We start from the raw sequence: 27,820 nt of genomic DNA on the forward strand, positions 1-27,820 counted from the left end.
CACATTCGATATCATATAGCAAGTCTTCAATGTCGAGCTGGACGGAATTCTAGCTCGACATTCGATATGAAATAGCAAGTCTTCAATGTCGAGCTGCAATGTCGAGCTGGACGGAATTCTAGCTCGACATTCGATATTATATAAAGCAAATATTCAATGTCGAGCTGCAATGTCGAGCTGGACGGAATTCTAGCTCGACATAAGATATTATATAGCAAGTCTTCAATGTCGAGCTGCAATGTCGAGCTGGACGGAATTCTAGCTCGACATTCGATATTATATCAAGCAAATATTCAATGTCAAGCTGCAATGTCGAGCTGGACGGAATTCTACCTCGACATAAGATATTATAAAGCAAGTCTTCAATGTCGAGCTGCAATGTCGAGCTGGACGGAATTCTAGCTCGACATAAGATATTATAAAGCAAGTCTTCAATGTCGAGCTGCAATGTCGAGCTGGACGGAATTCTAGCTCGACATTCGATATTATATAAAGCAAATATTCAATGTCAAGCTGCAATGTCGAGCTGGACGGAATTCTACCTCGACATAAGATATTATAAAGCAAGTCTTCAATGTCGAGCTGCAGTGTCGAGCTGGACGGAATTCTAGCTCGACATAAGATATTATATGCAAGTTTTCAATGTCGAGCTGCAATGTCGAGCTGGACGGAATTCTAGCTCGACATTCGATATTATATACGAAATATTCAATGTCGAGCTGCAATGTCGAGCTGCTATGAATTCTAGCTCCACATTCGGTATCATATAGCAAGTTTTCAATGTCGAGCTGCAATGTCGAGCTGGACGGAATTCTAGCTCCACATTCGATATTATATACGAACTATTCAATGTCGAGCTGCAATGTCGAGCTGCAATGAATTCTAGCTCCACATTCGATATTATATAGCAAGTTTAAAATGTCGAGCTGCAATGTCGAGCTGGACGGAATTCTAGCTCCACATTCGATATCATATAGCAAATCTTCAATGTCGAGCTGGACGGAATTCTTGCTCGACATTCGATATTATATAGCAAGTCTTCAATGTCGAGCTGCAATGTCGAGCTGGACGGAATTCTAGCTTGACATTCGATATTATATAAAGCAAGTCTTCAATGGCGAGCTGAAATGTCGATCTGGGCGGAATTCTAGCTCCACATTCGATATTATATCAAGCAAGTCTTCAATGTCGAGCTGCAATGTCGAGCTGGACGGAATTCTAGCTCGACATTCGATATTATATAGCAAATCTTCAATGTCGAGCTGCAATGTCGAGCTGGACGGAATTCTAGCTCGACATTCGATATTATAACAAGCAAATATTCAATGTCAAGGTGCAATGTCGAGCTGGACGGAATTCTACCTCGACATAAGATTTTATAAAGCAAGTCTTCAATGTCGAGCTGCAATGTCGAGCTGGACGGAATTCTAGCTCGACATAAGATATTATAAAGCAAGTCTTCAATGTCGAGCTGCAATGTCGAGCTGGATGGAATTCTAGCTCGACATTCGATATTATATAAAGCAAATATTCAATGTCGAGCTGCAATGAATTCTAGCTCGACATTCGATATTATATAGCAAGTTTTAAATGTCGATATTATATCAAGCAAATATTCAATGTCAAGCTGCAATGTCGAGCTGGACGGAATTCTAGCTCGACATAAGATATTATAAAGCAAGTCTTCAATGTCGAGCTGCAATGTCGAGCTGGACGGAATTCTAGCTCGACATAAGATATTATATAAAGCAAATATTCAATGTCAAGCTGCAATGTCGAGCTGGACGGAATTATAGCTCGACATTCGATATTATATAAAGCAAGTCTTCAATGTCGAGCTGCAATGTCGAGCTGGACGGAATTCTAGCTCGACATAAGATATTACATGCAAGTTTTCAATGTCGAGCTGCAATGTCGAGCTGGACGGAATTCTAGCTCCACATTCGATATTATATACGAAATATTCAATGTCGAGCTGCAATGTCGAGCTGCAATGAATTCTAGCTCCACATTCGATATTATATAGCAAGGTTTCAATGTCGAGCTGCAATGTCGAGCTGGACGGAATTCTAGCTCGACATTCGATATTATATACGAACTATTCAATGTCGAGCTGCAATGTCGAGCTGCAATGAATTCTAGCTCCACATTCGATATTATATAGCAAGTTTTCAATGTCGAGCTGCAATGTCGAGCTGGACGGAATTCTAGCTCCACATTCGATATTATATAGCAAGTTTTCAATGTCGAGCTGCAATGTCGAGCTGGACGGAATTCTAGCTCCACATTCGATATTATATAAAGCAAGTCTTCAATGTCGAGCTGCAATGTCGAGCTGGACGGAATTCTTGCTCGACATAAGATATTATATAAAGCAAGTCTTCAATGTCGAGCTGCAATGTCGAGCTGGACGGAATTCTAGCTCGACATAATATATTATATAGCAAGTCTTCAATGTCGAGCTGCAATGTCGAGCTGGACGGAATTCTAGCTCGACATTCGATATTTTATAAAGCAAGTCTTCAATGGCGAGCTGCAATGTCGAGCTGGACGAAATTCTAGCTCGACATTCGATATTATATAGCAAATCTTCAATGTCGAGCTGGATGGAATTCTAGCTCGACAATTGATATTATATAGGAAATCTTCAATGTCGAGCTGCAATGTCGAGCTGGACGGAAGATTTGCTATATAATATCGAATGTCGAGCTGGACGGAATTCTAGCTCGACATTCGATATTATATAGCAAATCTTCCGTCTTGCTATATAATATCTTATGTCGAGCTAGAATTCATTGCAGCTCGACATTCCAGCTCGACATTGAAGATTTGCTATATAATATTGAATGTCGAGCTAGAATTCCGTCCAGCTCGACATTGCAGCTCGACATTGTAGATTTGCTATATAATATCGAATGTCGAGCTAGAATTCCGTCCAGCTCGACATGCAGCTCGACATTGAAGATTTGCTATATAATATCGAATGTCGATTGTTGATTGCCGATGGCTGAGCCAACTTCACACACAAAGCAGTTTTGATCATTTCGATGCGGAAAAAAGAAAATCCAAATCTTAGATAAAATTAAGCATTTTTTTCCAATCAGAAATAAGCTCCGGCTTCATTTAAAAAATGGTGAAGAAAAAACACTGCTTTATAAGTTAACATTTGGGTTACTTCTTTGGCCCGGTCAGTGAAAACGAAAAACGAGGGGTGGGGTGATGGGGGTGTTAAGCAATTCCAATTATCAATACGTGCATAATTTTACATATAACAGCTTACGCTGGCCCTGATTTCGGAACAGGTCGCTCTTGCATTTGTAGTTGTTCACCGCCATACCACGTTTTAGGTGTCAGCGTGTCATGGGTAGGTGTGAAAGTGGGACGCATAGACTGTGAGACGGTCACTCTTTCGCCCTGAACTGTCCCTGTATACACATATTGTATTCAATTTTAAATTGCATTTTAATACGAATTTGATTATAATACTATTAGACCAAAATACAGGTAACAAAAACCCTTTAATCAATCATTCATTATCGGAAGTTATGTAACGCGTTATTTTTTTATTTTTTTATTATTATTATTATTATTATTATTATTATTATTATTATTATTATTATTATTATTTATATTTATATCTATTATTATCTTTTTATCTATTTTTTATTTACTTATTTTTTTCATTTTTTTATTATTATTTTTTTGTTTTATTGATTTTTTTTACATTTTAATGTATCGCACTGAAAGTTTCTGCTAACGCTAATAGCGGGTGTTAATATTGTTTTATCTTTATCTTAAGAAATAGTATACCTGAAACAGCATTTTTATCATGAACACCACTGAGTGAACCATTTCCCTGTTGAACGTTGCTGATGGAAGGCGGTTTAGGCTTGGGTCCCGGAATTGGCTTTTTGCGAACGGAACGTGGCTTGGGGGCGACGGAAGAAGAGTCTGGTTCATCATTGGATGCTCCCGTTGCACCTGCACACAGAAATAGTTTCAGACGGCACTGTTTAAGCTTGGCTCCCATAAACATGAACTCCTCACAAACTTACAATAATGCATAACTTAATTTGCTGCGCAAGCTTTTCTAAATAAACGTTCAAATTCTATCGTTTGAAGCGAGACAAAAATATATATTCTCAATTCTGGAGCGATAATACTATGTTGTTCATACAATGTATATCGCTTGTCCATTGTCGCAGTTAAACTTAATGACTTAACTCTTGGAAACCTTAATTATGTTTGCAATAAGTCTTAATTATGCACTTCACCGTCAATCAATTAAACTAAGATATACAAATACACGTTAACATACACTACATTTAGTTAATACAATAATTCCAAATTTTACGAACTGCTTCTACTGATGTACCGTTTTAGATCCGAGGTTGTTTTCTAAGGAAAATGGCCGAGGAATTCTGAATGCGTCCATCTTTCAGCTTAAGTACTTACCTAAAGCTGCGGCGTATGTTTTCCGTGAGGTTTCATGGCCGCTTCTGTCACCCTGCTCAGTGTCTTGACCTCTCTGGGCGTCGTTGGCTTTGTTTCCTTGGTTGTACATTGCCGGCTGTAATGAGAGACGTTTGTCGGTTATCCGACCAGGAGCAGGGATTACGAAAAGTCTCAAGTTCGAGTGTACGATGTGTACTGTATATATACCTCATTTGCCATGCAGTATGGTATGAGAGATTAAACGCTTTTTGACATTTCAAAACTCAAACTCAGAAAAGCATTTTTTTAAATTACAAAGAATTATCTTTATTGCATTGGTTTTACAAAAATAAATGTATATTATTGTCAAATTCAAATAGCAATGAAAACCAACAAATTTCATCATAAAAAGTAGGAGGAAAGTTACAATGAAATGAAGGTTTGCAGTTTTGCCACTTCAGTCTCAACTCCGACTTGAGACTGTTCGTTATCATTAGACCTTAAGCTGCCAATTGACCCTGCTCCCTACCCCCCTCCAGCGCAAATTGTGAAGGTTATGAATTTCTTAAAGCTTAAGCAAAACGCCACAAAATGAGATATGTTTACGCTCTGAGGGAGAGGAATAAGAGAGTAACGGACTTTTATACTACGTTATCCGTTACCCTAAGTAGTTACTCTTAAGTTTTATCTGTACTATTTCTTCCATGTATAATAATCGTTCATGAGATAAAAGTTGGTAAATCATCGTTCTTAGGTTCGATGAAAGTTTTTTAATAATTCATACCGCGAGAACTCCGAGTTGAGGCTGTTCGTAATCATTATATCTGGGTCCATATCAAGAAACGTCTTTTCGGTCAGGCTCAGAAATAATAATGCTATTATAGGGGCATAGATGGTAAACGATGATGAAAGTATTTCAAATAATCTATTCTACAATCATACTCACTGTTTACATCCATATTCCACTCATTGGCACTATTACGGAAGACGCGTTGGAGCATTTTCAACACATAACAAAATGTTATGGCTCCAGTGATTATCCGGCATGAAATACGAACCCTGGTTAAGCTAACATGGTTACCAGAACGAAATCAAGTGTGTTGAATCTAACTGGTATACACATGTTAGAATGAGATTGAGATTTGACTGAAGTGTTTTCGTGATAGTTACCATGTGATAAATTGCGCCATATATGCTACTTCGGAAGGCAAATTTTGCTTAATATGAAGACTTTAAACAAAGATAACTTCACTATTTCTTAACCATTTTAAATGAAACGCCGCTTACGGAGCCCGGCCTTCGGTCTTTTATCAGAGTTTGATTGAGAGTTTAGTTTCTTAAAACACTTCGACAAACCTTTTAACAAAACGGCCGTCTGACGGAAAACTGTCAAAATATTATTTTGGAAACAAGTTTGTCGAAGTGTTTGATGAAACTAATCACCGTCAAGTTATCAAACTCCGGTAATAAAACGAACTAAAGCGGGCTTTTTAAGCGGCATAGACTGCCCTTTGTTTCATTTAAAATAGTGTTGTAAAAGAAAAGTTATCTTTGTTTCAAGTCTTCATTCAAAGCAAAATGTTGCCTTCCGGCGTAGCATTTATGACGCAGTTTATCACATGGTTCACATACACTGGTAGGGCATGTTTCGTTGTATCGTGTAGCTGACGAACTAATCTGAGGGGAGTCGCGTCTGAGGGCCGACGAGTTTGCCACTCCAAATATATAGGTGTACCTGCATCTAGACAAGATGTGCAACTATATGGCTAGAGTTACAGGTCTAAATATATATATGCACCATTATTTTCCTCACATTAAAATCGGGTGCACCTTGATTTCATAAATTTAGCTGTACCTCTTCAGGGGCGTAGCCAGCGTTACGCATTTACACATGTGCGTAAAATCAATTTGAAAATGAAAAAAATAAATATGGCCAAAAATGGCATCAAAGTCGTGGGCTAAGCTAAACAATGATATCAGAATAATAGGAAGATCAGCTCAAGTAAGCATTGCTTCTCTGTGCTAGAAAGCTTACTGAGCCTAAATCAATCATTTAGTAACTACAAAGTCGGCGGCCTCGAACCTATAAATCACTCCAATTACACATTAGAGTTAACATGGTAGTTCCATTTTCATTTTTTACCCTATGGATGCACCCCCACCGGCTACAGGGATATTCCCCCTCCCACACCCGCCCACTTTCGTGCGTAACATTAAATAAAGCCTGGCTAGGCCTCTGCTCTATATTTAAAAGCTGCATCTATATTTGGCAGTAATATCGGCTTTAAGTGATCGTTGACCCCAATGATTAGCCACATATCATGGAGAGTTGCTAACATTTGGACGTAAGGACATGCAAAGAGATATGGCAAATAAGCTGACCGTCATATAGTCGGAAAGAAAAACAAGCAGACTGGTTGGAACATAGAAGAAGTAGCAGTAGCAGTAGCAATAGAAGCAGTAGTAGCAGTAGCAGTAGAAACAGTAGTAGCAGTAGCAGTAGCAGTAGCAGCAGCAATAGCACTAGCAGTAGCAGTAGCAGTAGCAGCAGCAATAGCACCAGCAGTAGCAGTAGCAGTAGCAGTAGCAGTAGCAGTAGCAGTAGCAGTAGCAGTAGCAGTAGTAGTAGTAGTAGTAGTAGTAGTAGTAGTAGTAAGAGTAGTAGTAGTAGTAGTAGTAGTAGTAGTAGTAGCAGTAGTAGCAGTAGTAGTAGTAGTAGTAGTAGTAGTAGTAGTAGTAGTAGTAGTAGTAGTAGTAGTAAGAGTAGTAGTAGTAGTAGTAAGAGTAGTAGTAGTAGTAGTAGTAGTAGTAGTAGTAGTAGTAGTAGTAAGAGTAGTAGTAGTAGTAGTAGTAGTAGTAGTAGTAGTAGTAGTAGTAGTAGTAGTAGTAGTAGTAGTAGTAGTAGTAGTAGTAGTAGTAGTAGTAGTAGTAGTAGTAGTAGTAGAAGAAGTAGAAGCAGCAGCAGCAGCAGCAGCAGCAATAACAGTAGCAGTAGCAGTTGTAGCAATAACAGTCGCAACGGCCACAGCAAAATAATTATTAGTATTATCAATAGTATTAGTTATCACAACACTGAAATAAATTCAAGTATTTTCATACTAGTGCCGTGTAATTATAATTCTTTTGTTATTAGTGAATTAGTGAAATTGATAAATATGTAATTTTTAACTTACGAAAGTCAATGTATTTCTCAGCAGTTGCCACAGAACTCCGTATTTAAACAAATATTTTAGAATCTGCAATTCATAACAAACTTCCTGGTTTAATTTCCACTTTTGGGTTTTTCGGTTTGGTGAATATTAATATTCATGATTGCGTGAATCTATGAATAACAATTCCACCCCCACATAACCGCAAGACAGATAAAAGGAAGGATATCGTTTTTTAACACAGGGAGATTCACAGCATGATTGAACGAAGTTTTTTGAACAGATCAGCTCATGTTATTTATGGATCATTTGAGATTATTTCTTTTAAATCACATGATTGATCGAAGTTATTTTTGACAGCAGTTTTTGAATAAAAGTTCAAATGTGATTTGATAAATCCTCTGTTTGGAACGATGAGTTTATCGAGTTATTATCTACCTGTTTTTCTATAGAAAAAGACGCTAGTGGAACCAGGGAGGGGGTACCACGGCCGCTATACCACGTTTGAGGTCTAATTTGTTCGGTTCCAAGGTGAGGAGTCGCTCGTTCTAAGTTACAAACCAACCAAGAGAATGCAAATCCTGGACCGCCCTTAATAAATTTATAATTTATATATCTATTTAGGTATGAGGATGCCATGTTGCACCTTATATGCGTCCCCGCTAATGTCAAATTCTGAATCCACCCGTAAACATTTACAATAAATAGAATCATGTAGATAGAAGGGAGTCAAATTACACCCGAAGAGCGCATTTGCTAACGTCATATCCTCGAACCGCCCCTGGTCTTTTACAATGGGTAAAATTATTTAATTGAAAGGCTACCTACTCGCATACCGATGTATCCGCCTTAATTTCAAATCCTCGACCCTGCCCCTAGTAATTTTACAATTGATCTATTAGATACAAAGTTGTCAAATTGCACCCGAAGAGCTTCGACACTGATTGCAAATCTTCGACCCTCTTTATTGTTACAAGTGATATACATATTGAGATGGAATGGTTTCCAAGTAGTCTACGCTTTTGGATTCACCCATGGTAAATTTATAATTTATGTAATGATTTAAGTGCAATAATGCCAAGTTTCATCCCAAGTGCGTCCCCGCTAAAGTAAAATCCTTGATCCGACCATTTCAATTTACAATTTATATAATTATTAAGGTTGCAAAATGTGCCATGTTTACCCCCGAGTGCACCCCGCTAGCGCCAAATCCTTGATCCGCCCGTGTTTAATTTACAATTTATATAATTAATAAGATGCAAAGCTGCCAAAATTACACCCAAAGTACGCCCCCGCTCGCGCGAAATCCTGGATCCGCTCGTGTTAAATTTACAATTAATATACTTATTAAAGCTGCCATGTTTACACCCCAAGTGCCCGCCCGCTAGCGCCAAATTCTGGATCCGCTTGCAACCGAATAAGCATGCACCAGCTAAGGTCAAATCCTGTATCACTCGTGGTAAATTTACAAGTAACATAATCATTAAAGTATAATCTGCCAATTCACGAACATCATTCAAAGACTTTATAAAACAAAATTAATACAACATAAAAAAACTACATAAAAAGCAGTCAATAAATAAATGATTATAGTTTAACTTACCGGAGTCAAAATATTTCCACAGTAGTCAAGTTAATAACGTGTTCAGTCGAATCTTGTTATTTAACATTGACTTTACTTCCTTGTTAGCGAACGTCCCATATTCGTGACGGAGCGTGTTTTTGCAAATACGATTACATGAGTATGAAATGATCATAAATATGATGAATAAGGTGAAATTTAGAAATACAATACTTAGTATGAAATTTAAACAGATACGATTTGGGCGGTGTTAAGTTGGCTGTATATAGGACATTCGATATAAACCTAAACGACACCTGCGACATTCAATGTTTTTACTCCGAGTAACATTAACAGCATTCAGGACATTCGAATCACATACACAGTCGCGACATTCATAGCATTCGAAAGTTTGACATTTACGACATTTAAAAATTTCCGACACTCGCAATATTAACACTATCCGCAACATTTATAACATTCACAATCATTTACAACATTCGCGAATGTTTGCGGCATTTGCAACATACATACTATTCATTTATTCACTATTCATTTATTCTTCACGACATTCGATTTGAGCATATATTGAGCAAAACAATTGAATGACGCGAATGTCGTTTAAACGAATGTCGAAGCCATTTTCACAGAGAAAGAATGGGATTTAGGTGAAGAACAGATTATGATTTTAAAACTCTTAAGCATTTCCTTTAGCATACTAACGACATGTAAAATAAGTGTACACTACATGAACACTACAGGTACACTACAGGTACACTACATGTAGTGTACAGGTACACTACATGAACACTACAGGTACACTACAGGTATACTACAGGTATACTACAGGTACACTACATGTACACTACAGGTACACTACTGGTACACTATAGGTACACTACGGGCACACTACAGGTGAACTACAGGTATACTACAGGTACACTACAGGTACATTAAAGGTGCACTACATATACACTACAGGTACACTACATATACACTACATGTACACAACAGGTACACTACAGGCACACTTCAGGTACACTCCATGTACTCTACATGTATACTACAGGTATACAATTGGTACACTACAGGCAAACTACAGGTACACTACAGGTATACTACAGGTACACTACAGGTACACTACTTGTACACAACAGGTGCACTACATATACACTACATGTACACAACAGATACACTACGGGTACACTACGGGTACACTACAGATACACTACGGGTACACTACAGGTACACTACAGGTACACTACAGGCACACTACAGGTACACTACAGGTACACTACAGGTACACTACAGGTACACTACAGGTAAACTACAGGCACACTACAGGTATACTACAGGTACACTACAGGTACACTACTTGTACACAACAGGTGCACTACATATACACTACATGTACACAACAGATACACTACGGGTACACTACGGGTATACTACAGATACACTACAGGCACACTACAGGTACACTACAGGTACACTACAGGCACACTACAGGTACACTCCATGTATTCTAAATGCATACTACAGGTACACTACAGGCACACTACAGGCAAACTAAAGGCACACTACATGTACACAACAGGTACACTACAGGTACACTGATGGCACACTACAGGCAAACTACAGGTACACAACAGGTACACTAAAGGTACACTAAAGGTACACTACAGACACATTACAGGTACACTACAGGTACACTACTGGCACACTACAGGTACACTACTGGCACTACAGGTACACTACTGGCACACTACAGGTACACTTCAGGTACACTACAGGTACACTACAGGTACACTACAGGTACACTTCAGGTACACTGATGGCACACTACAGGTACACTACAGGTACACTACAGGTACACTAAAGGTACACTAAAGGCAAACTACATGTACACTACTGGCACACTACAGGTACACTACAGGTACACTACAGGTACACTACAGGTACACTACTGGTACACTACAGGTACAATACAGACACACTACAGGTTTTCTACAGGTACACTACAGGTAAATTACAGGAACACTACAGTAACACTACAGGCACAATAAAGGCACACTTCAGGCACACTGTAGGCACACTACAGGTACATTACAGGTACACTGCAGGTACACTACAGGTACACTACAGGTACACTACAGGTACACTACGGGTACACTACAGGTACACTACAGGTACACTACAGGTAAATAAAGGTACACTAAAGGTACACTAAAAGTACAATACAGTAACACAACAGGCACAATACAGGCACACTGCAGGCACACTGTTGGCACACTATAGGTACACTACAGGTACATTGCAGGTACACTACAGGTAAACTAAAGGTACACTTCAGGTACACTACAGGTACATTACTGGTACACTACAGGTACACTACTTGTACACAACAGGTGCACTACATATACACTACATGTACACAACAGATACACTACGGGTACACTACAGGTACACTACTGGTACACTACAGGTACATTACGGGTACACTACGGGTACACTACAGGTACACTACAGGTACACTACTGGTACACTACAGGCAAACTACGGGTACACTACAGGTACACTACAAGTACACTAAAGGAACACGACAGGTACAGTACATATACACTACAGGTACACTACAGGTATACTGCAGCTAAACTAAAGGCACACTACATGTAAACAACAGGTACACTACAGGTACACTACAAGTACACTACAGGTACACTACTAGTACACTTAATATACACTACTGGTACACTACAGGTACACTACAGGCACACTACAGGTACACTACAGGTACACTACAGGTACACTACAGGTAAACTGATGGCACACTACAGGCACACTACAGGTACACTACAGGCACAATACAGGCACACTACAGGTACACTACAGATACACTCCATGTACTCTAAATGTATACTACAGGTACACTACAGGCACACTACAGGCAAACTACTGGCACACTACAGGTACACTACATATACACTACATATACACTAAAGGTACACTACAGGTATACTACAGGCACACTACAGGTACACTACAGGAACACTAGATGTACACTACATGAACACTACAGGTACACTACAGGTAAACGACAGGTACAGTACATATACACTACAGGTACACTACATGTATACTGCAGCTAAACTAAAGGCACAATACATGTACACTACAGGTACACTACTGGTACACTACAGGTACACTACAGGTACACTACAGGTACACTACAAGTACACTGATGGCACACTACTGGCAAACTACAGCTACACTACAGATACACTACAGGTACACTACAGGTACACTACAGACACACTACAGACACACTACAGGTACACTACAGGTACACTACTGGCACACTACAGATACACTACTGGCACACTACAGGTACACTACAGGTACACTGATGGCACACTACAGGCACACTACAGGTACACTACAGGTACACTTCAGGTACACTACAGGTACACTACAGGTACACTAAAGGTACACTAAAGGAACACTACAGGTACACTACTGGCACACTACAGGTACACTACAGGTACACTACAGGCACACTACAGGTTTACTACAGGTACACTACAGGTAAACTACAGGTACACTACAGTAACACTACAGGCACAATAAAGGCACACTTCAGGCACACTGTAGGCACATTACAGGTATACTACAGGTACACTGCAGGTACACTACAGGTACACTACATGTACACTACAGGTCCACAGGTACACTACAGGTACACTACAGGTAAAATAAAGGTACACTAAAGGTACACTTAAGGTACACTACAGTAACACAACAGGCACAATACAGGCACACTGCAGTCACACTGTAGGCACACTACAGGTTCACTACAGGTACACTTCAGGTACACTACAGGTACACTACAGGTAAACTAAAGATACACTTCAGGTACACTACAGGTACACTACTGGTACACTACAGGTACACTACTTGTACACAACAGGTGCACTACATATACACTACATGTACACAACATATACACTACGGGTACACTACAGGTACACTACAGGTACACTACTGGTACACTACAGGTACACTACGGGTACACTACAGGTACACTACAAGTACACAATTGGTACACTATAGGCAAACTACAGGTACACTACAGGTATACTACAGGTACACTACAGGTACACTACTTGTACACAACAGGTGCACTACATATACACTACATGTACACAACAAATACACTACGGGTACACTACAGGTACACTACAGGTACACTACAGGTACACTACGGGTACACTACAGGTACACGACAGGTACACGACAGGTACAGTACCTATACACTACAGGTACACTACAGGTATACTGCAGCTAAACTAAAGGCACACTACATGTACACAACAGGTACCCTACAGGTACACTACAGGTACATTACAAGTACACTACAGGTACACTACTAGTACACTTAATATACACTACAGGTACACTACAGGCACACTACAGGTACACTACAGGCACACTACAGGTACACTACTGGCACACTACAGATACACTACAGGTACACTACAGGTACACTACAGACACTCTACAGGTACACTACAGGTACACTTCATATACACTACAGGTACACTACAGGCACACTACAGGTACACTACAGGTACACTACAGGTACACTACAGGTACACTGCAGGTACACTACAGGTACACTACAGGCACACAACAGGTACACTACAGGTACACTACAGGCACACTACAGGTTTACTACAGGTACACTACAGGTAAACTACAGGTACACTACAGTAACACAACAGGCACAATACAGGCACACTTCAGGCACACTACACGTACACTACTGGTACACTACAGACACACTACAGGTAAAATAAAGGTACACTACAGGTACACTACAGGTACAATACAGGCACAATACAGGCACACTTCAGACACACTGTAGGCACACTACTGGTACACTACAGGTACACTACAGGTACACTGCAGGTACACTGCAGGTAAACTAAAGGTACACTACAGGAACACTACAGGTACACTACTGGTACACTACATGCACAGTTCATGTACACTACAAGTACACTACATGTACACTACAGGCACACCCGAGCTACTACAGGTACACTACAGGTAAACTACAGGTACACTACATGTACACTACAGGTACACTTCAGGTAGAAACATATACACTACAGAAACACTACATGCACACTTCATGTTCACCACTTATACAATACAGGTACACTTCAGGTACACTTCATGTACACTACACTACAGGTACACTTCAGGTAGAGACATGTACACTACAGGTACACTATATGCACACTTCGTGTACACCACTTATACAATACAGGTACACTACAGGTACACTTCATGTACACTACACTACAGGTACACTACATGCACACTTCATGTACACTACACTACAGGTACACTTGATGTACACTACACTACAGGTACACTACACTTCAGGTACACTACACTACAGGCACACTACACTACAGGTACACTACATGCACACTTTATGTACACTACACTATAGGTACACTACACTACAGGTACACTTTACCACAGGTGCACTACATGCTCACTTCATGTACACTACACTACAGGTACACTACATGCACACTTCATGTAAACTACACTACAGGTACACTACATGTACATTACAGGTACACTACACTACAGGTACACTACAGGTAGATTTCATATACACTACACTTAAGGTACACTACATGCACACATCATGTACACTACACTACAGGTACACTACATGCACACTTCATGTACACTACACTACAGGTACACTACATGTACACTACATGTACACTTCATGTACACCACTTATACAATACAGGTATACTTCAGGTACTCTACAGGTTCTCTACATGTACACTACGGTTTTACTACATGTACTATACAGGTAAACTACAAGTACACTACAGGTAAACTTCAGGTAAAAACATGTACACTACAGGTACATTACATCTACACTTTATGTACACCACTTATATAATACAGGAGCACTACAGGTACACTTCATGTACACTACACTACAAGTAAACTACAGGGTAAAAAAAATGTAAACTTCATGTCCATTACAGGTCCTCAACATGTAGAATGCATAAACAATACAGGAACACAACAAGCACAATAGAAATACAATACAGAAACAATATAGGAACACTACAAGCACAATAGAAATACAATACAGAAACAATATAGGAACACAACAAGCACAATAGAAATACAATACAGAAACAATATAGGAACACAACAAGCACAATAGAAATACAATACAGAAACAATATAGGAACACAACAAGCACAATAGAAATACAATACAGAAACAATATAGGGACACTACAGGTTCAACTCTATATGACTTTTAAAGAAAAGATTGTCAAGGCGGAATTCACTTTATGAACGTCTATTTTATATGCTAGTATACTTTTCCGCAATTTACTTCCTAGTCTCATAATGTGTATTTTTTCTGTGAGTGTGGATGCTTTTTAAATTATTTGGGAGTATTCGTGTTTTTCAGTCGGAATTAAGATGGATCAACATAATCCACTGTAAACTTTTCATATTTTTTTGCCCTCATAATAATTCTAAATTCTAAGCTCTATAATCTCAGCTGTTTTGGAAATGTTTAAATTCAAAATCTAGTAACAATATGTTTATGTTTTGCGTAGAAATACACATATATGTCCCTGGGGTAAATACTTTCCTTCCCACCGAGGGTTTATCTTGGCATAAAATATTGATAATCATTTCAGATACCAGAACCAAGAAACTGTTCCAAAAAACATACACACCGCGTTAAAGGTAAGATTGTTAATGGTTATAGAAATACGTTTAAAAAACAAACAAATTATTTTGCAACGAATATTTATTTCGCCTTTTACAGACATGTCACTATTTCTACGAAGGTCAAACTAACGTCTTATGGCAAGCTTGACCTAAACATTAAATTGCAAATATTACTTATTTTACCTGAAATAGGCATACCAGCGTTTCTGTAAACATCAAGTTAACGTCGACTTAAGACCTTGACCTTTGATCTAGAAAATCGGCCGGGTCTTACTCATAACATGTTGTCTTACACTCATATCATTATTCGGTCATTGCAAACTTTCAATACAAACAGCAGCAACAACAACAACAACAACAACTTAAAACACTTTGCGATGATAGCTGACGCTGACACAAAAAAATCTTAGTGGAAATCCTGAAGACTTGCTGAAATGTTTCAGGCCCCGGCAAACACAGAAGACAGAAGTTTAACGAACCCGAAAACAGCCACGCACTATGAGAACACTGCGGCCGGAAGTAAACAACCGTTGTCAAGACGAAGACCAGATCACAAGGAAGATGTTGGTATTACAAATTTATTTATTAAAAAAATAGAACACTGGGCTTGACATTTTGTTCGATTGTCTTTCTTTACATAAAATACCAAACAATAACAATAATCATATTTATCATAATGTTTTATCTCACTTCGAAAAGATTGGAATTAGGTCAGTCAGTCGGTCATATATGTTCAGGAGGTCTGTCGGTCGTCTGTCACAATAATTCGAGAATAGTTTTACTAAGAATTTTGATACTTCTGTGGTAGTTTGTGCTTGGTCAATAGATGTCCAGTTGATTTTTGGATCATAAGGTGAAGGTCAAAGTTTTAAGTGTAAGGAAAATTTTGACCGCACACTATCTTAATCAAAGCACTGAAAGTGCTGAGAGACAGGGGGAATGGTAAAGTAGGTGTCGAGGCTTGATTTTGATGATGAAAAGAATTGAAGAGGTGATTGCGAGATGAGATTAACATCAATTGAAATTACATTCAAACTGAACATGACTTATATGGTGGAACTGTTTATGTTTGTAATGTGCAAAAAGTGCGTGTTTAATGTAAAAACTGTGTGATAGTGTGTTATATCATAACGAAATATGGTGTAAAGCCGATTGGTCTGTGAATTCTGCAAACAATAAGTGATATATACATACAATGTGTTAAGTGATGTTGTATGTAGTAAGATAGCAATAATACAGTATGGAAAAATGTTTTTGAAACATGTTTGACTTACAAATAATATAAACATCATCCACAACTTGCTACTATAATATCCATCGTTGTGCATCTAGCTGCATAGCGCAGATTGGTAATGCATATCACATGCAACTCACAATCACCCTCTCCAAAGCTTTACGTCATCAAATCTCGACAACCATACTATTCCCCAATTCTCTTAGCACATCCAATACTCTGATTTATAGATAACGATCGCGGATATGTAGACAGCAAATAATCGGCACAGAATACATCCTTTACAAAACATGTTGATTCAACGACATTTACAGGCGATTTATCGACTATTTACACCTTAATGCACTGCAATATTGCTTATGAGGTGACTCTTCATATTTAAAGGGGCTAGACACCAGATGGTCTAAATATCGGCAAATACAGTACATTACCAACCACGCGTTTTTTGAAAAAAAACCAAACCGCCTTACCACCGCGGAAGAGATGTGTCATCGCGGCGATATATTCCACGGTACCCAAAGCGGTAGTGCGCGTCATCGCCGCGTTCATCTGCTGCTATCGCTTACGACTTCCGAAAACACGCACGCGTCGTATCGCCGCAATGCGGCTTACCGCGATATGCAGGTATCTTTACAGATAAAGATGGTACAAATAGAATATTGTACATGTAAATTGAACCGCGCTTGCAGAATGGATAACAAACAATTGCGAGGGTAAACAGTTTTATCCCCAAAACTTGATAATTATGTCGGTCGAAAATTGAGTGTTTGTTCAAGTATTTTTGAAAAGTTAATTGACTCAAGATAGTATTTATTCACAAGCACACGGGTTAAACGAGGCCATTCGAAATTTAGATTTTTTCGAACAAGGTAACAATAGCGTATGAACACTTTCACAGCTGAAAAGCATATTTTCAGGGATTACACTACGTTTTGAGTACGAACCAAGATTTGTAGTTTAAGGGTTGAGTTTGTATAAGTTTAATAAAAAACTGGAATTATATGTAAAGGGCGGCAACAAATTCTCTGCCTTCAGAGAATTAACAGCTACCTGAAATACAGTTAATTAACACTTCGCAACACCGCGTATCGCGGTGACTCGACGCGGTGGAACGTGGGGGAAATTATAGGCATGGACACGGTGGGCATTATGCTTCAATTGCGGCGTATAGTGAAAATAAGATTAAAAAGATAACGTCCGTGGTAATGAAATATCGCGGCGAAGTGTGCAAAAACGCGCGGTTGGTAGTGTATTTCCACAAAACAAGCCAACAATTGTCAAGCGAGCTAGTAGGAGGCCGATAATAAATCGCTTAACATGGTTAAAATAATACACGCAACAATCATGTTGCTGTGTCATCTGTGTTTCCTCGTTCAAAATAGCGCATATGGTTTCCCAGTTAAAATGATATCATTTTATGAATACTGATAAATATCCGACGCTGGGATTTTGTGGTAGACAACCTTAGTCTCTTTTGATTGGAAAACTGAGAGATACATTTTTCGTAGGCGATGTGATACATCAGAAAATCAGACCAACCAGATCCACCCACAGTTCAACTCAACACTGACTAAAACATAAATCTGAAGCGCGCTCACGGCTTGATAGTTAAACAGGGGAGCAGGCTATTCAATCCTAGATAGTAGTTGACTAAAAACCATACTGTATACACTGCAGTCAGTCTATACTTACAAAATCAATAAACACAAATACTTGAATGTGCTATATGGCCACTTTCAGTGTGTGGGTAATAAAAAAACATTCAAGAGTTTTTAACTTTTTATTTAAGTTACTGTGTGGCAATAACAATTTGAAAATAAATCATCAATCTTAAAGCATTGCGCATTTTGAGTATGACATCAGACGATACAATTTTGTACTGTATTATGCAGCGACTAATCCCTTTGCAAATTTTGTTTTCGCCTTTCGTCAAGAAGGTTTTATGTAAGCTTGTATGCAGAGCGCTCAGGCCAGAATTTGAGTCAGTGTACAATCTTGAATCCAGATCAGAAGAAGCACGTTGAAGTTGAATTCTTGAGTAGACCGGCAAATATTGATTCTAGGGGTTTTCTCCCCAGCAAGCGCGTTTGGCGTAGATATTTGTGTGTAGACTATGTCTAACTTGGGAGTTGATTCTCATTGGATGGTTGTCCATCTGCGAAAAGTCTAGAACAAACCTGAAATAATAGGTTAAAATAGGACCTACACATGTTTTTTTATTCAGACCTGACTTGGCCTAGAATAGCGTTTGACTGGCTGAAAAAGACCTTGACTCTACTCGTTGGTGAACAATGAACGGCAGTTTTTACAGTTAAAAGCAAAAGGTTTTGACCTTACACAAACCAGGGTTCAACGTTTAAAGATTGTTTATTATAAAACTCTGCGACGACATGGAGCTCGTGCGAAATTAGTTGTTCAATTAAGCCTAATTTAAGATAAGTGAAAAGCAGTGTCCGGCATTTGCTACGTATAACCCTATGGTTTTAGCCAGGATTTAAAAAGGCCAGAGTGCTGCAGAAAAGGGACAGGGTGCTAAGGGTAAAAATGGGTTGAATGAGGCTATAAGGAACTTGAACATTATGAATTTGGCAGAAAATGTTAGAATTTTCTGTTTTATTGAATTAATATAATGGTTCAACTGCCAGATATGAAAAGTGTGGGAGTATTTATAATCTAATTATAAGTTTTAGACAATACAAACAAAATAATTGATAGTCTTAAGCATTTATTTCTAAAAAGGCAAAAGTACCCATGCTGGTCTTTATGAGGAAAGAAGGGTGCCACTGGAATTTTTTGAATTAAGTCAATGATTCGTTTGACAATTTCTCTTGGCAAATTTGCACATTTTACAAAATAACACCTACTATTGCCATAAAAAATAAATGAAAGGAGAAAATGATAATTGCCGGATACTGCTTTTCACCGGATACTGCTCACCAACCAGTTTACATACGTAATACATAAAAAAATTGTACTGAACAATAGAAGCAAAACAAAAAGATTGAATTTTTTGTCCGATTTACACAGCTTCGAATTCAGTTCTGTCTGTTTTTATATTATCCTTCATATGTATATAAGCTTTCTTGTACAGAAAAAATAGAAATATTTAAGATTTCTTACCAAATTCTGAAAAGGGCAACCTCAGTATAATTCTTCCTAGAAATCACCCAACCGCTCCTGTTATTGTTGTTTTATCGATTTTTGGTTTGTTGTCGCCGGTGATCTCCTTGTACTTTGACGAATACATACGCCGTTATCATCTCATATTAGTACTTCGCGTTGTACTTTAACTCTTGCTTATTATTACCTCTTGTTAATGCTACTTAATACAGAAAACTGTCTGAGTTTTTTGTTATTACATCCTGTTACTGTCAAATAGACTGCCAAGGACGTGACTAAAGCTTCCTAAGCTTCCACAGAAATGTCTTCTATCTCTCCTGCAAGGATGGCTAATACGATCAGCCCAAAGTCAATAGCAAAACTATTCAGTTGCTCTTCCGTTCTTCTTTCTTATGCATTTCTAGCCTTTACAAATCTTCTACATTGAAATATGTAGTGGTCCACTGTTTCAGGAACCTGACAAGTGTCACAGTTTCGGTCGTTACTGTCTGTTATCTTTGCCCAATGGTTTTTGAAATGGCTGTGTCTACTCAGAAGCTGGTTAATATTACTAAAAGCATTCCTGTTTCTGTCTCCTATGCAGTTCCTCCGTCTAGGTATTGAAAACATGTCCTGGAGTTATTTTGCCTTTACGGAGTGTGTATACTGACATTCGTGCTTGGAAGTTTCTTTAAGTTGCCTTTTAAAATCTCTGTAGTCCCTTTCTCTTTGAAATCCTGTTTCTCCTCTGTTTTTGGCATCTCTGGCTTCTTCTTTGGCCAATTGGTCGGCTAGTTCGTTTCCAGCAACATTATTGTGGCCCGGTACCCAGTGTATGGTAATTTTGTTTTCTCTTTCTTCTAGAGTAGCAACTGAAGTTTTAATTTTGAGTATTGTTTCTATTTCGGTTTTTGGAAAACGCTGACCTTATTGCTGCTTGACAGTCTGTGAAGATACGGATGTCTTTTCTTTCTATAGTGGTCAGTTCGCTGGCAAAAGTAAGGGCCGTCTCTATTCCAACTATTTCCCCGGCATAGTTATTGCTCAACTTTGAGAAGACTGGTTTCTTGATCTGTATTGGTGCTGAATTGTAGCCATCCACATATATAACTGCACCTACACCGTAGGTCATGGATTGCCTTAAGTCGACCCATCAGTGAACATCAGCACTTCTTCTTTACAATCTTCAAGAATTTTGTTGATGTTTACTTCTTGGTTTTCCTTACTCTGTGTAATTTTCTTCCTTGTTCGTGATAACCCGATGAAGGATTCGCTATTATCAAACTCCTTTTCAATGTCACTGAACTCGATATGGCCCCTAATTTAACCGAACCTTCTCATGAGCATGGAGAAACATGTTAGATTTTCTCCCTTGGTTTCTCTGTGGTTTAACAATCCGTTTAAGTTATCCTATAGTGGATCATCTGATCCCTTCTCTGCTATCCGAACTGCTTCCTCTGCCTGTGTTCTTTTAATGTGTATGTTTAGAGGAAGAGTGTTTGTATGGACTTTAATCGTCTCGGTACTAGTGGAATAGATGCAGCTACTTGTTTTCAACATACCCCCTCTCTGGACCTAATGGCTTTAGTTTCATTTCTGGCACAGTTGCAAGTACCTGAGCACAAATTCCATAACTGGGAGGACCAGTGACCTGTATAACTTCATATAAGTTTATGGCTGCTTCCTTTGTTGCCTTCAGAACATCTATCTAGTGATCTGAGTGCTTTAAAACCAGATGCAACCATTTCTTGCACATGCTTTTCAAAACTAACTTCATTATCTATTGTGATACCCAACAATTTCTTGTCTTTAACAATTTCAATTTCTTGACTAACTTCTCGGTTAGGTTAGATTTATCACCAATCAGTAGGGCCTGTGTTTTCACTGGAGCTATGTTCATGTTTCACTTTTGGCACCAGTTGGTAATACTCTTCATATCTTCATTAGTTATTTGACCGCTTCATTTGCACTCTCGTGGCTGTTCCAAATTGACACATCATCTGCGAACTCTGTGTGTTCTTCATTTACCGCGTCAACGCTGTCACTTGTGTAAAGATTACAGTGTGTTGGGCTTAGCACTGGGATTCCGTTTTTAGATGTTGATACTTCGAATCTGTTTTCATTAATTTAAATGGACTACTTTCTGTCAATTATAAACTTCTTCATGTACAGCCAAAGTCTTTCATCAATCCTTAGATCTGTTGCTTTCTTCAGGAGACCAGCCCTCCAAACCCTTTCAAAACATGATCCGAAGTCCATTGCAACTAGAACTGTAACTTTTTCATTCAGACCATCCTCTGCCCCTTGTATTAACCTGATTACCTTTTGTGTACTGTACTTATTTTTTCTGTAAGCATTTTGATGTTTTGAAAACCCTTTTTTAACTTCAATTTCTAAGTAAGACGGTTTTTATTATCTTTTCTAGTTGTTTCTCAAGTGTTATTGGTCTATATGAGCGGATCTTGTTATCTTCTTTGTTCGGTTTTGGAAGCATTACCTTTGAATCACGCTTAAAGCCTGCAGGTAGAGCTGCATTTTGCCAGCGTTTTTGGAAGAGGTACAGTTCACTTGCTTCTTGATTTCTCCGCCTTTCTTTAAAACAACTTTCTCTTCAGGACTTGGTGCACTTTGTGTACTTATTTCCTTGAAAACTGAGTCAACCTCATGTTATGTCTTTTTGATCAAATCAGATCATGGGCTACATCGACATTTTTTGTGAGGTTGCCAGTAAAGGGTAAAGTAATGTTTAAAGTGACACTCTTATTCAAAATTAATACAAACACATGTATAAAAAACAAAATTTGATAATTTTGATAAACCTTAAACTACTTACTAAATAATGCAGTTTTGGAAAATATTGATTACTAATAACAAGATTATGACCGTGTATTTACGGTGTAGTTACTAGCTGAAAACGCAAAAATACTAAATGATTGGTAAATGCTAAAAGATTTACTCTGATCTACTATTATTTCATATGGTAGAAACATTGTGCTTTCTGCACCTTTTTTCAAATTTAACTCGGTATCCCTCATAAGAACTATTGTTTTGACATTTAATCATCCTTTTTGGTATATTTAAACAATTGTATTAATCATGATAATTATATTTGGGAGTAAGGGTGCATCTTTAAAGGAAAAGGCGAGCCTCGTATTACAGAAAAAAATGATGTCAACTGAATATATGTCGAACAAGTATTAAGATCGGCTCAATATAAAAAAAAACAAGCTGCATGAATGTAAATCATATTGGATCTAAGTGAACTTAGTGTAAGAAAGACAAGTAAAGTTGACAATTTCATATTGTAACAAATATTGTCACCTCCCTTGTTTGGGGGTCCATTCGTCGGAAATTACACTCTATTTGACTAAACTACTAGTATGTATTTTGTAATTTTCTTGCGTAACTAGCATTCAACAATTACATGACGACGGATGATGATCTCAATTTCTTAACTCTTAATAATGCAATTATATAACTAGCGATTTCACATCGCTAGGCCGCCAAATTCACACCGTAAGATCATCCCTTTACGCCGCTAGATCGCCAATTTCAAGCTGTGAGATCACCATTTTCACGCCGCTAGGCCACCTACACCATGCCGCTTAACTGCCAACTTCACGCCGTTAGATCGCTTAGATCAACTCCGCTAGGGCCCTGGACCAACAACTTCGCGCCGTTTGGCTGTATCACCGCCAACTTCACTCGGCTAGGCCGCTAGACCGCTAATTTCACTCCGCTTGGCCGCTAGACCGCCAGACAAACAACTTCACGCCAATAGGCCGCTATGCCGTTAACTTAACGGACACCACTGTTGATATATACATAGTCACCAGTAATATACCAGTATATCTCGTGTTATTATGCTTTTATACTCGTCTTTACTTTCCAGTGGTTGTCGGTACAGGTAATCCTCAGAGTATTTCAACAGGGATGTATTACTATGACGGCACAGGATTTCAACGTATGAGAGATCCGCAAATGCCGTCAGAGATTGGGTAAAGAACATTTTATTAATACTGTGGTATTTCTTTTATTATTGTATACTCTTGTTCTCCAAGATTTTTTGAAGCATGTCTACTCGTTTTATAATGAGCAAAACAATCTGTAATATTAGAATAATATTTAGTTTCAGTGTGTGGTTGTCCACTTGTATGTTTTGCTGCTGTGCTACGCAGGTTTTATGTAGCGGTGGTCATCATAATCATCATCATCGTCGTGGTCGTGGTCATCGTCGTCGTCGTCGTCGCCATCATCATCATCATCATCATCATCATCAAAATCATCATCATCATCATCATCATCATCATCATCATCATCATCATCATCATCATACATCATCATCAGTAGCAGCAGCAGCAACAGCAACATCCTTCCATACGGTAAACACTATCAAAACACGTCGCTTCTATATACGGCATAACACTGCTGTATAACAACGGTTTAATCATTAAGGTATTCAAAGTATAACTGCAATAGCAAAGACAAGATAACCCATTGAATGACAGATTCGCTATAACTTAAATCAGAATCTTGGAAATTCTGGCTACGTTGCATGTCCCTTGCATTGCATTGCAACTTATTCCCGAATTTCCAGCCCGATGGCTATGCACGACGACGGCAGTGACTATCTTTTCGTCGAGGGGGCAATGTCAAGTGACGGCCGCGCATCAGAAAGGCCCGAAAGCGTCAATACGAACGTTGATAGCATATGTACGTATGTCTTGTATTTAAACATTAATATATTAAAACATACAACTGAGTGTTAGCTCACAGGATTTCACATGAAAAGGTTTTGCGACCAGTCGTTGTCCGTCGTTCACAACTCGCTTGTAAACAACCACATTTAACAACCAATCATTCTTAAACGTTTTCGAAACCTGTGTTTGCTAGATATTTTACGCATGTTTGAAATTTGGTCGTATTGACTCTGAATATATGTAAATGTTTAAATAACCTTATTAACACTCTTGACGTAACATGCTATCCCAAAATCTTATGAAACTTGGTCAGAGACTGATTGGTCACCTATTGATGTTTTGTTGATACTCTTGGGGCCTCAATTTCTACCAAGTCATCATTAAACATTATCGAAACGTGTGTACTCTTCAGTTTCATGTATATTCATATTGACTCTGAAAATAGGTCAATGGTTTGATGCTAAAAACATCTCACTAACACTCTAGGCGCTATATGTTATCCCAATTTATTCTTGAAACTTGGTCAGATACTGTTTGAGTCTAGGTCGTTATTAACCTAGCCGTATATAACCTTAATCTAGGTCGTTTACGTCATATCAATTTTAAACATTATCACTAAGCGCAAAGCCCCACATCATTTGTAAAACGCTCCTGATGTCACAGTTTTCACCCATCTTCATAAAACTTGGTAAGAATATCTGTATCTAGGTCAGGTTGAATAATGTGTCATGCTGGGTGAATATAGGTCACAAGGTCAACTGTTTGATCAACCTTGTTATCATTCTAGATGGGTTTTTTCTTCTCGATCGTCTAGCCACATACATAACACTTGTTCCTAGCACCAGAATGTGTGAATTATAGACCAAGTTTGATGAATTGTAAAGCAGGAGTCAAAAGGAGTGCACTAGTTCAAATGTTTATCAAATGCTTCGTATTATTCCAAAGTTGTTTTTGAAGACTGGAACAAATATATTTATGGTTTGCTGAATTTCTAGTTATTTGTATTTATATAAACAAACCTGCCATTGTCGTAATTATTGGTCTTATAAATAATACTGGAATCACTTTTATTTGAATTTTAAAGACCCGGGCCGACGATTTAGGGCAGAACTAAGCCGTCGAGTTATGGCCAACCAAGGACATGACGTTAACGTTTCCACCTCAATGACGGACCTTGAAACGTTAAACGTCTCAATCAACGTCAGTCTAAACATCGCTGAACTTCTCCGATCTTACCAGGGCAGTACGAACGGGAATCGAAATACATCAAACAATACCGAGAACGAAACGTCTACAAATCTTTAAAAGACAACGCTCTCTTTTGAAACGACGCCTGTAATAGACTATAAGTATCTGCCATGGCCGCTCGAGTAAGATAGGTTCATCCCAACCCGAGCGTAGGGTGTTTTACGGAAACGAGGTTTACCGAGTTACCGCAAAACACTCCGTGCGAGGGTTGGATGAACCCATCTTACACGAGCGACCAAGGTAGAAGTTTTTTCTCCTACATCATTTAAACAAAATACAGCTAAAATGTATTTTTAGCTGGACCTCTTTTGTTCGTTATGATATATATCGCGAATAGACATGTGATAATTTGTGGTTGTCATAGATATTCGCGCAGTGACTCAAAATATGTAAATATTCAAATCGTTCTTAATATAGATCTGTGGAGAGTGCAGCCTTATTTACTGAAATCACCATGAAATCCTTTTTAGGTGCCCTTTGAAGTGAGAAATAATTATTTTAAATATTGCCGTAAGACAAGGTTTCCATGGTACTACAGACGACGGTCTCTCAAAAGGGAGGTTATTGTGTAATTACAATAAAAAAGTAGTCCCATACGGGTACTGTTTTATCTTTGCCGGTTGGCAAGATTGAAAGTTACTTCCTTGGCCAAGAGTGTAAGATAGGTTCATCCCAACCCAAGCGTAGGGTGTTTTGCGGAAACGAGGTTTCACGAGCAGCTATGGTAGATGTCTTTACTCCCACCTCAGTTAAACAAAATAAAGTTGTTTTTTTCGCTGCAATACTTTTGTGCGTAGTGAAAATAATTTGCGTATATATATGTGATAATTCGTGGTTGTGATTGATAGACGCGCAGTAATGTAGATTGTGTAAATAGTCAAATCGTTCTAAAAATAGATCTGAGGAGATTGCAGCATTATTTCTTGAATTCAGAGTGAAAACTTTTTTTGGTGCCATTTGAGACGAAAAATAATAAACTTTGAAGACAAGGTTTCCATCATGCTACAGACAACGGTTTTTAACAAGGGAGGTAATTGTGTGATGATAATAAAAAGGAGTTCCATAAGGGATACTTGGTCTATCTTTTGCCCGCGGGCAAGATAAGGATTTTCGAGCATGGCCAATAATTTTGATCTACTCATGTCAGGTTGGAGAAAGGATTTTCAGAAAGGCAAAATGTTTGGATATACTTATTGTGGGTGGGAAAAAAAGCTCTTTCGGAACGACAGCTGTTATAGACAAGCTATAAGTGTTAAAGACAATACAATCTTTTGAAACGATGTAAGCGACACTATTGGGTACAAATTTGGAAGGATAGCGCAAATGGATGCTACTTTTTAAGGTGTGATTTTTAAAACAAAACTTTAATATAGGTCAAATAAATTGGCTATTATCAGAAACATCAACATTGCCATGTAAATGTTATTCATGACAAGTGAATTAGATACCACTCACTTTTTTAAGAAAAAGCACATCACCAATTGGATTGAAATTATTTGCAAACTAACGAAAGTTTACCTTTTAAATTTTGTTTAGGTAATACACCAAGCTGCACAAAGTGGTTGCTTCCCTTGTCCTACATAACACCGTCACCACGTATGTCA

At 38.4% G+C, this 27,820-nt stretch overlaps 2 protein-coding genes across 2 annotated transcripts in view; one reads left to right on the forward strand and one right to left on the reverse strand.

Moving 5' to 3' along the window:
* The window catches only part of LOC128232478 (uncharacterized), a 35,279-nt gene extending 26,069 nt beyond the window's left edge, over nucleotides 1-9,210 (reverse strand). Inside the window, exons 1-4 of the mRNA XM_052946049.1 lie at nucleotides 9,187-9,210; nucleotides 4,456-4,570; nucleotides 3,811-3,981; nucleotides 3,281-3,425 (exon numbers count right to left, since the gene is read on the reverse strand). Of these exons, the coding sequence (XP_052802009.1) occupies nucleotides 3,281-3,425; nucleotides 3,811-3,981; nucleotides 4,456-4,564 (425 nt within the window). The 5' untranslated portion in view covers nucleotides 4,565-4,570; nucleotides 9,187-9,210. The remainder of the gene's footprint in view (nucleotides 1-3,280; nucleotides 3,426-3,810; nucleotides 3,982-4,455; nucleotides 4,571-9,186) is intronic.
* A 6,398-nt stretch (nucleotides 9,211-15,608) lies between these two features.
* Nucleotides 15,609-27,089, forward strand: LOC128232782 (uncharacterized). The gene is made up of 6 exons (XM_052946511.1): nucleotides 15,609-15,697; nucleotides 15,902-15,950; nucleotides 16,379-16,502; nucleotides 24,161-24,266; nucleotides 24,866-24,981; nucleotides 26,053-27,089. Exons 1-6 carry the CDS (start codon nucleotides 15,678-15,680, stop codon nucleotides 26,271-26,273), a joined length of 636 nt encoding a protein of 211 aa, XP_052802471.1. The 5' UTR covers nucleotides 15,609-15,677; the 3' UTR covers nucleotides 26,274-27,089.
* Nucleotides 27,090-27,820: the final 731 nt, after the last annotated feature.

This window comes from Mya arenaria, chromosome 4 (genome assembly GCF_026914265.1).
Source record: "Mya arenaria isolate MELC-2E11 chromosome 4, ASM2691426v1".
NCBI classification, from domain to species: domain Eukaryota; kingdom Metazoa; phylum Mollusca; class Bivalvia; order Myida; family Myidae; genus Mya; species Mya arenaria.

Excerpts from the sequence above, each read along its gene's own strand:
- LOC128232782 (XM_052946511.1), top strand. The coding sequence starts at position 15,678 with ATGGATCAACATAATCCACT. Across the intron at positions 15,951-16,378 it reads ACATACACACCGCGTTAAAG|GCCCCGGCAAACACAGAAGA; the intron begins GTAAGATTGTTA and ends GAAATGTTTCAG. Across the intron at positions 16,503-24,160 it reads AGATCACAAGGAAGATGTTG|TGGTTGTCGGTACAGGTAAT; the intron begins GTATTACAAATT and ends TTTACTTTCCAG.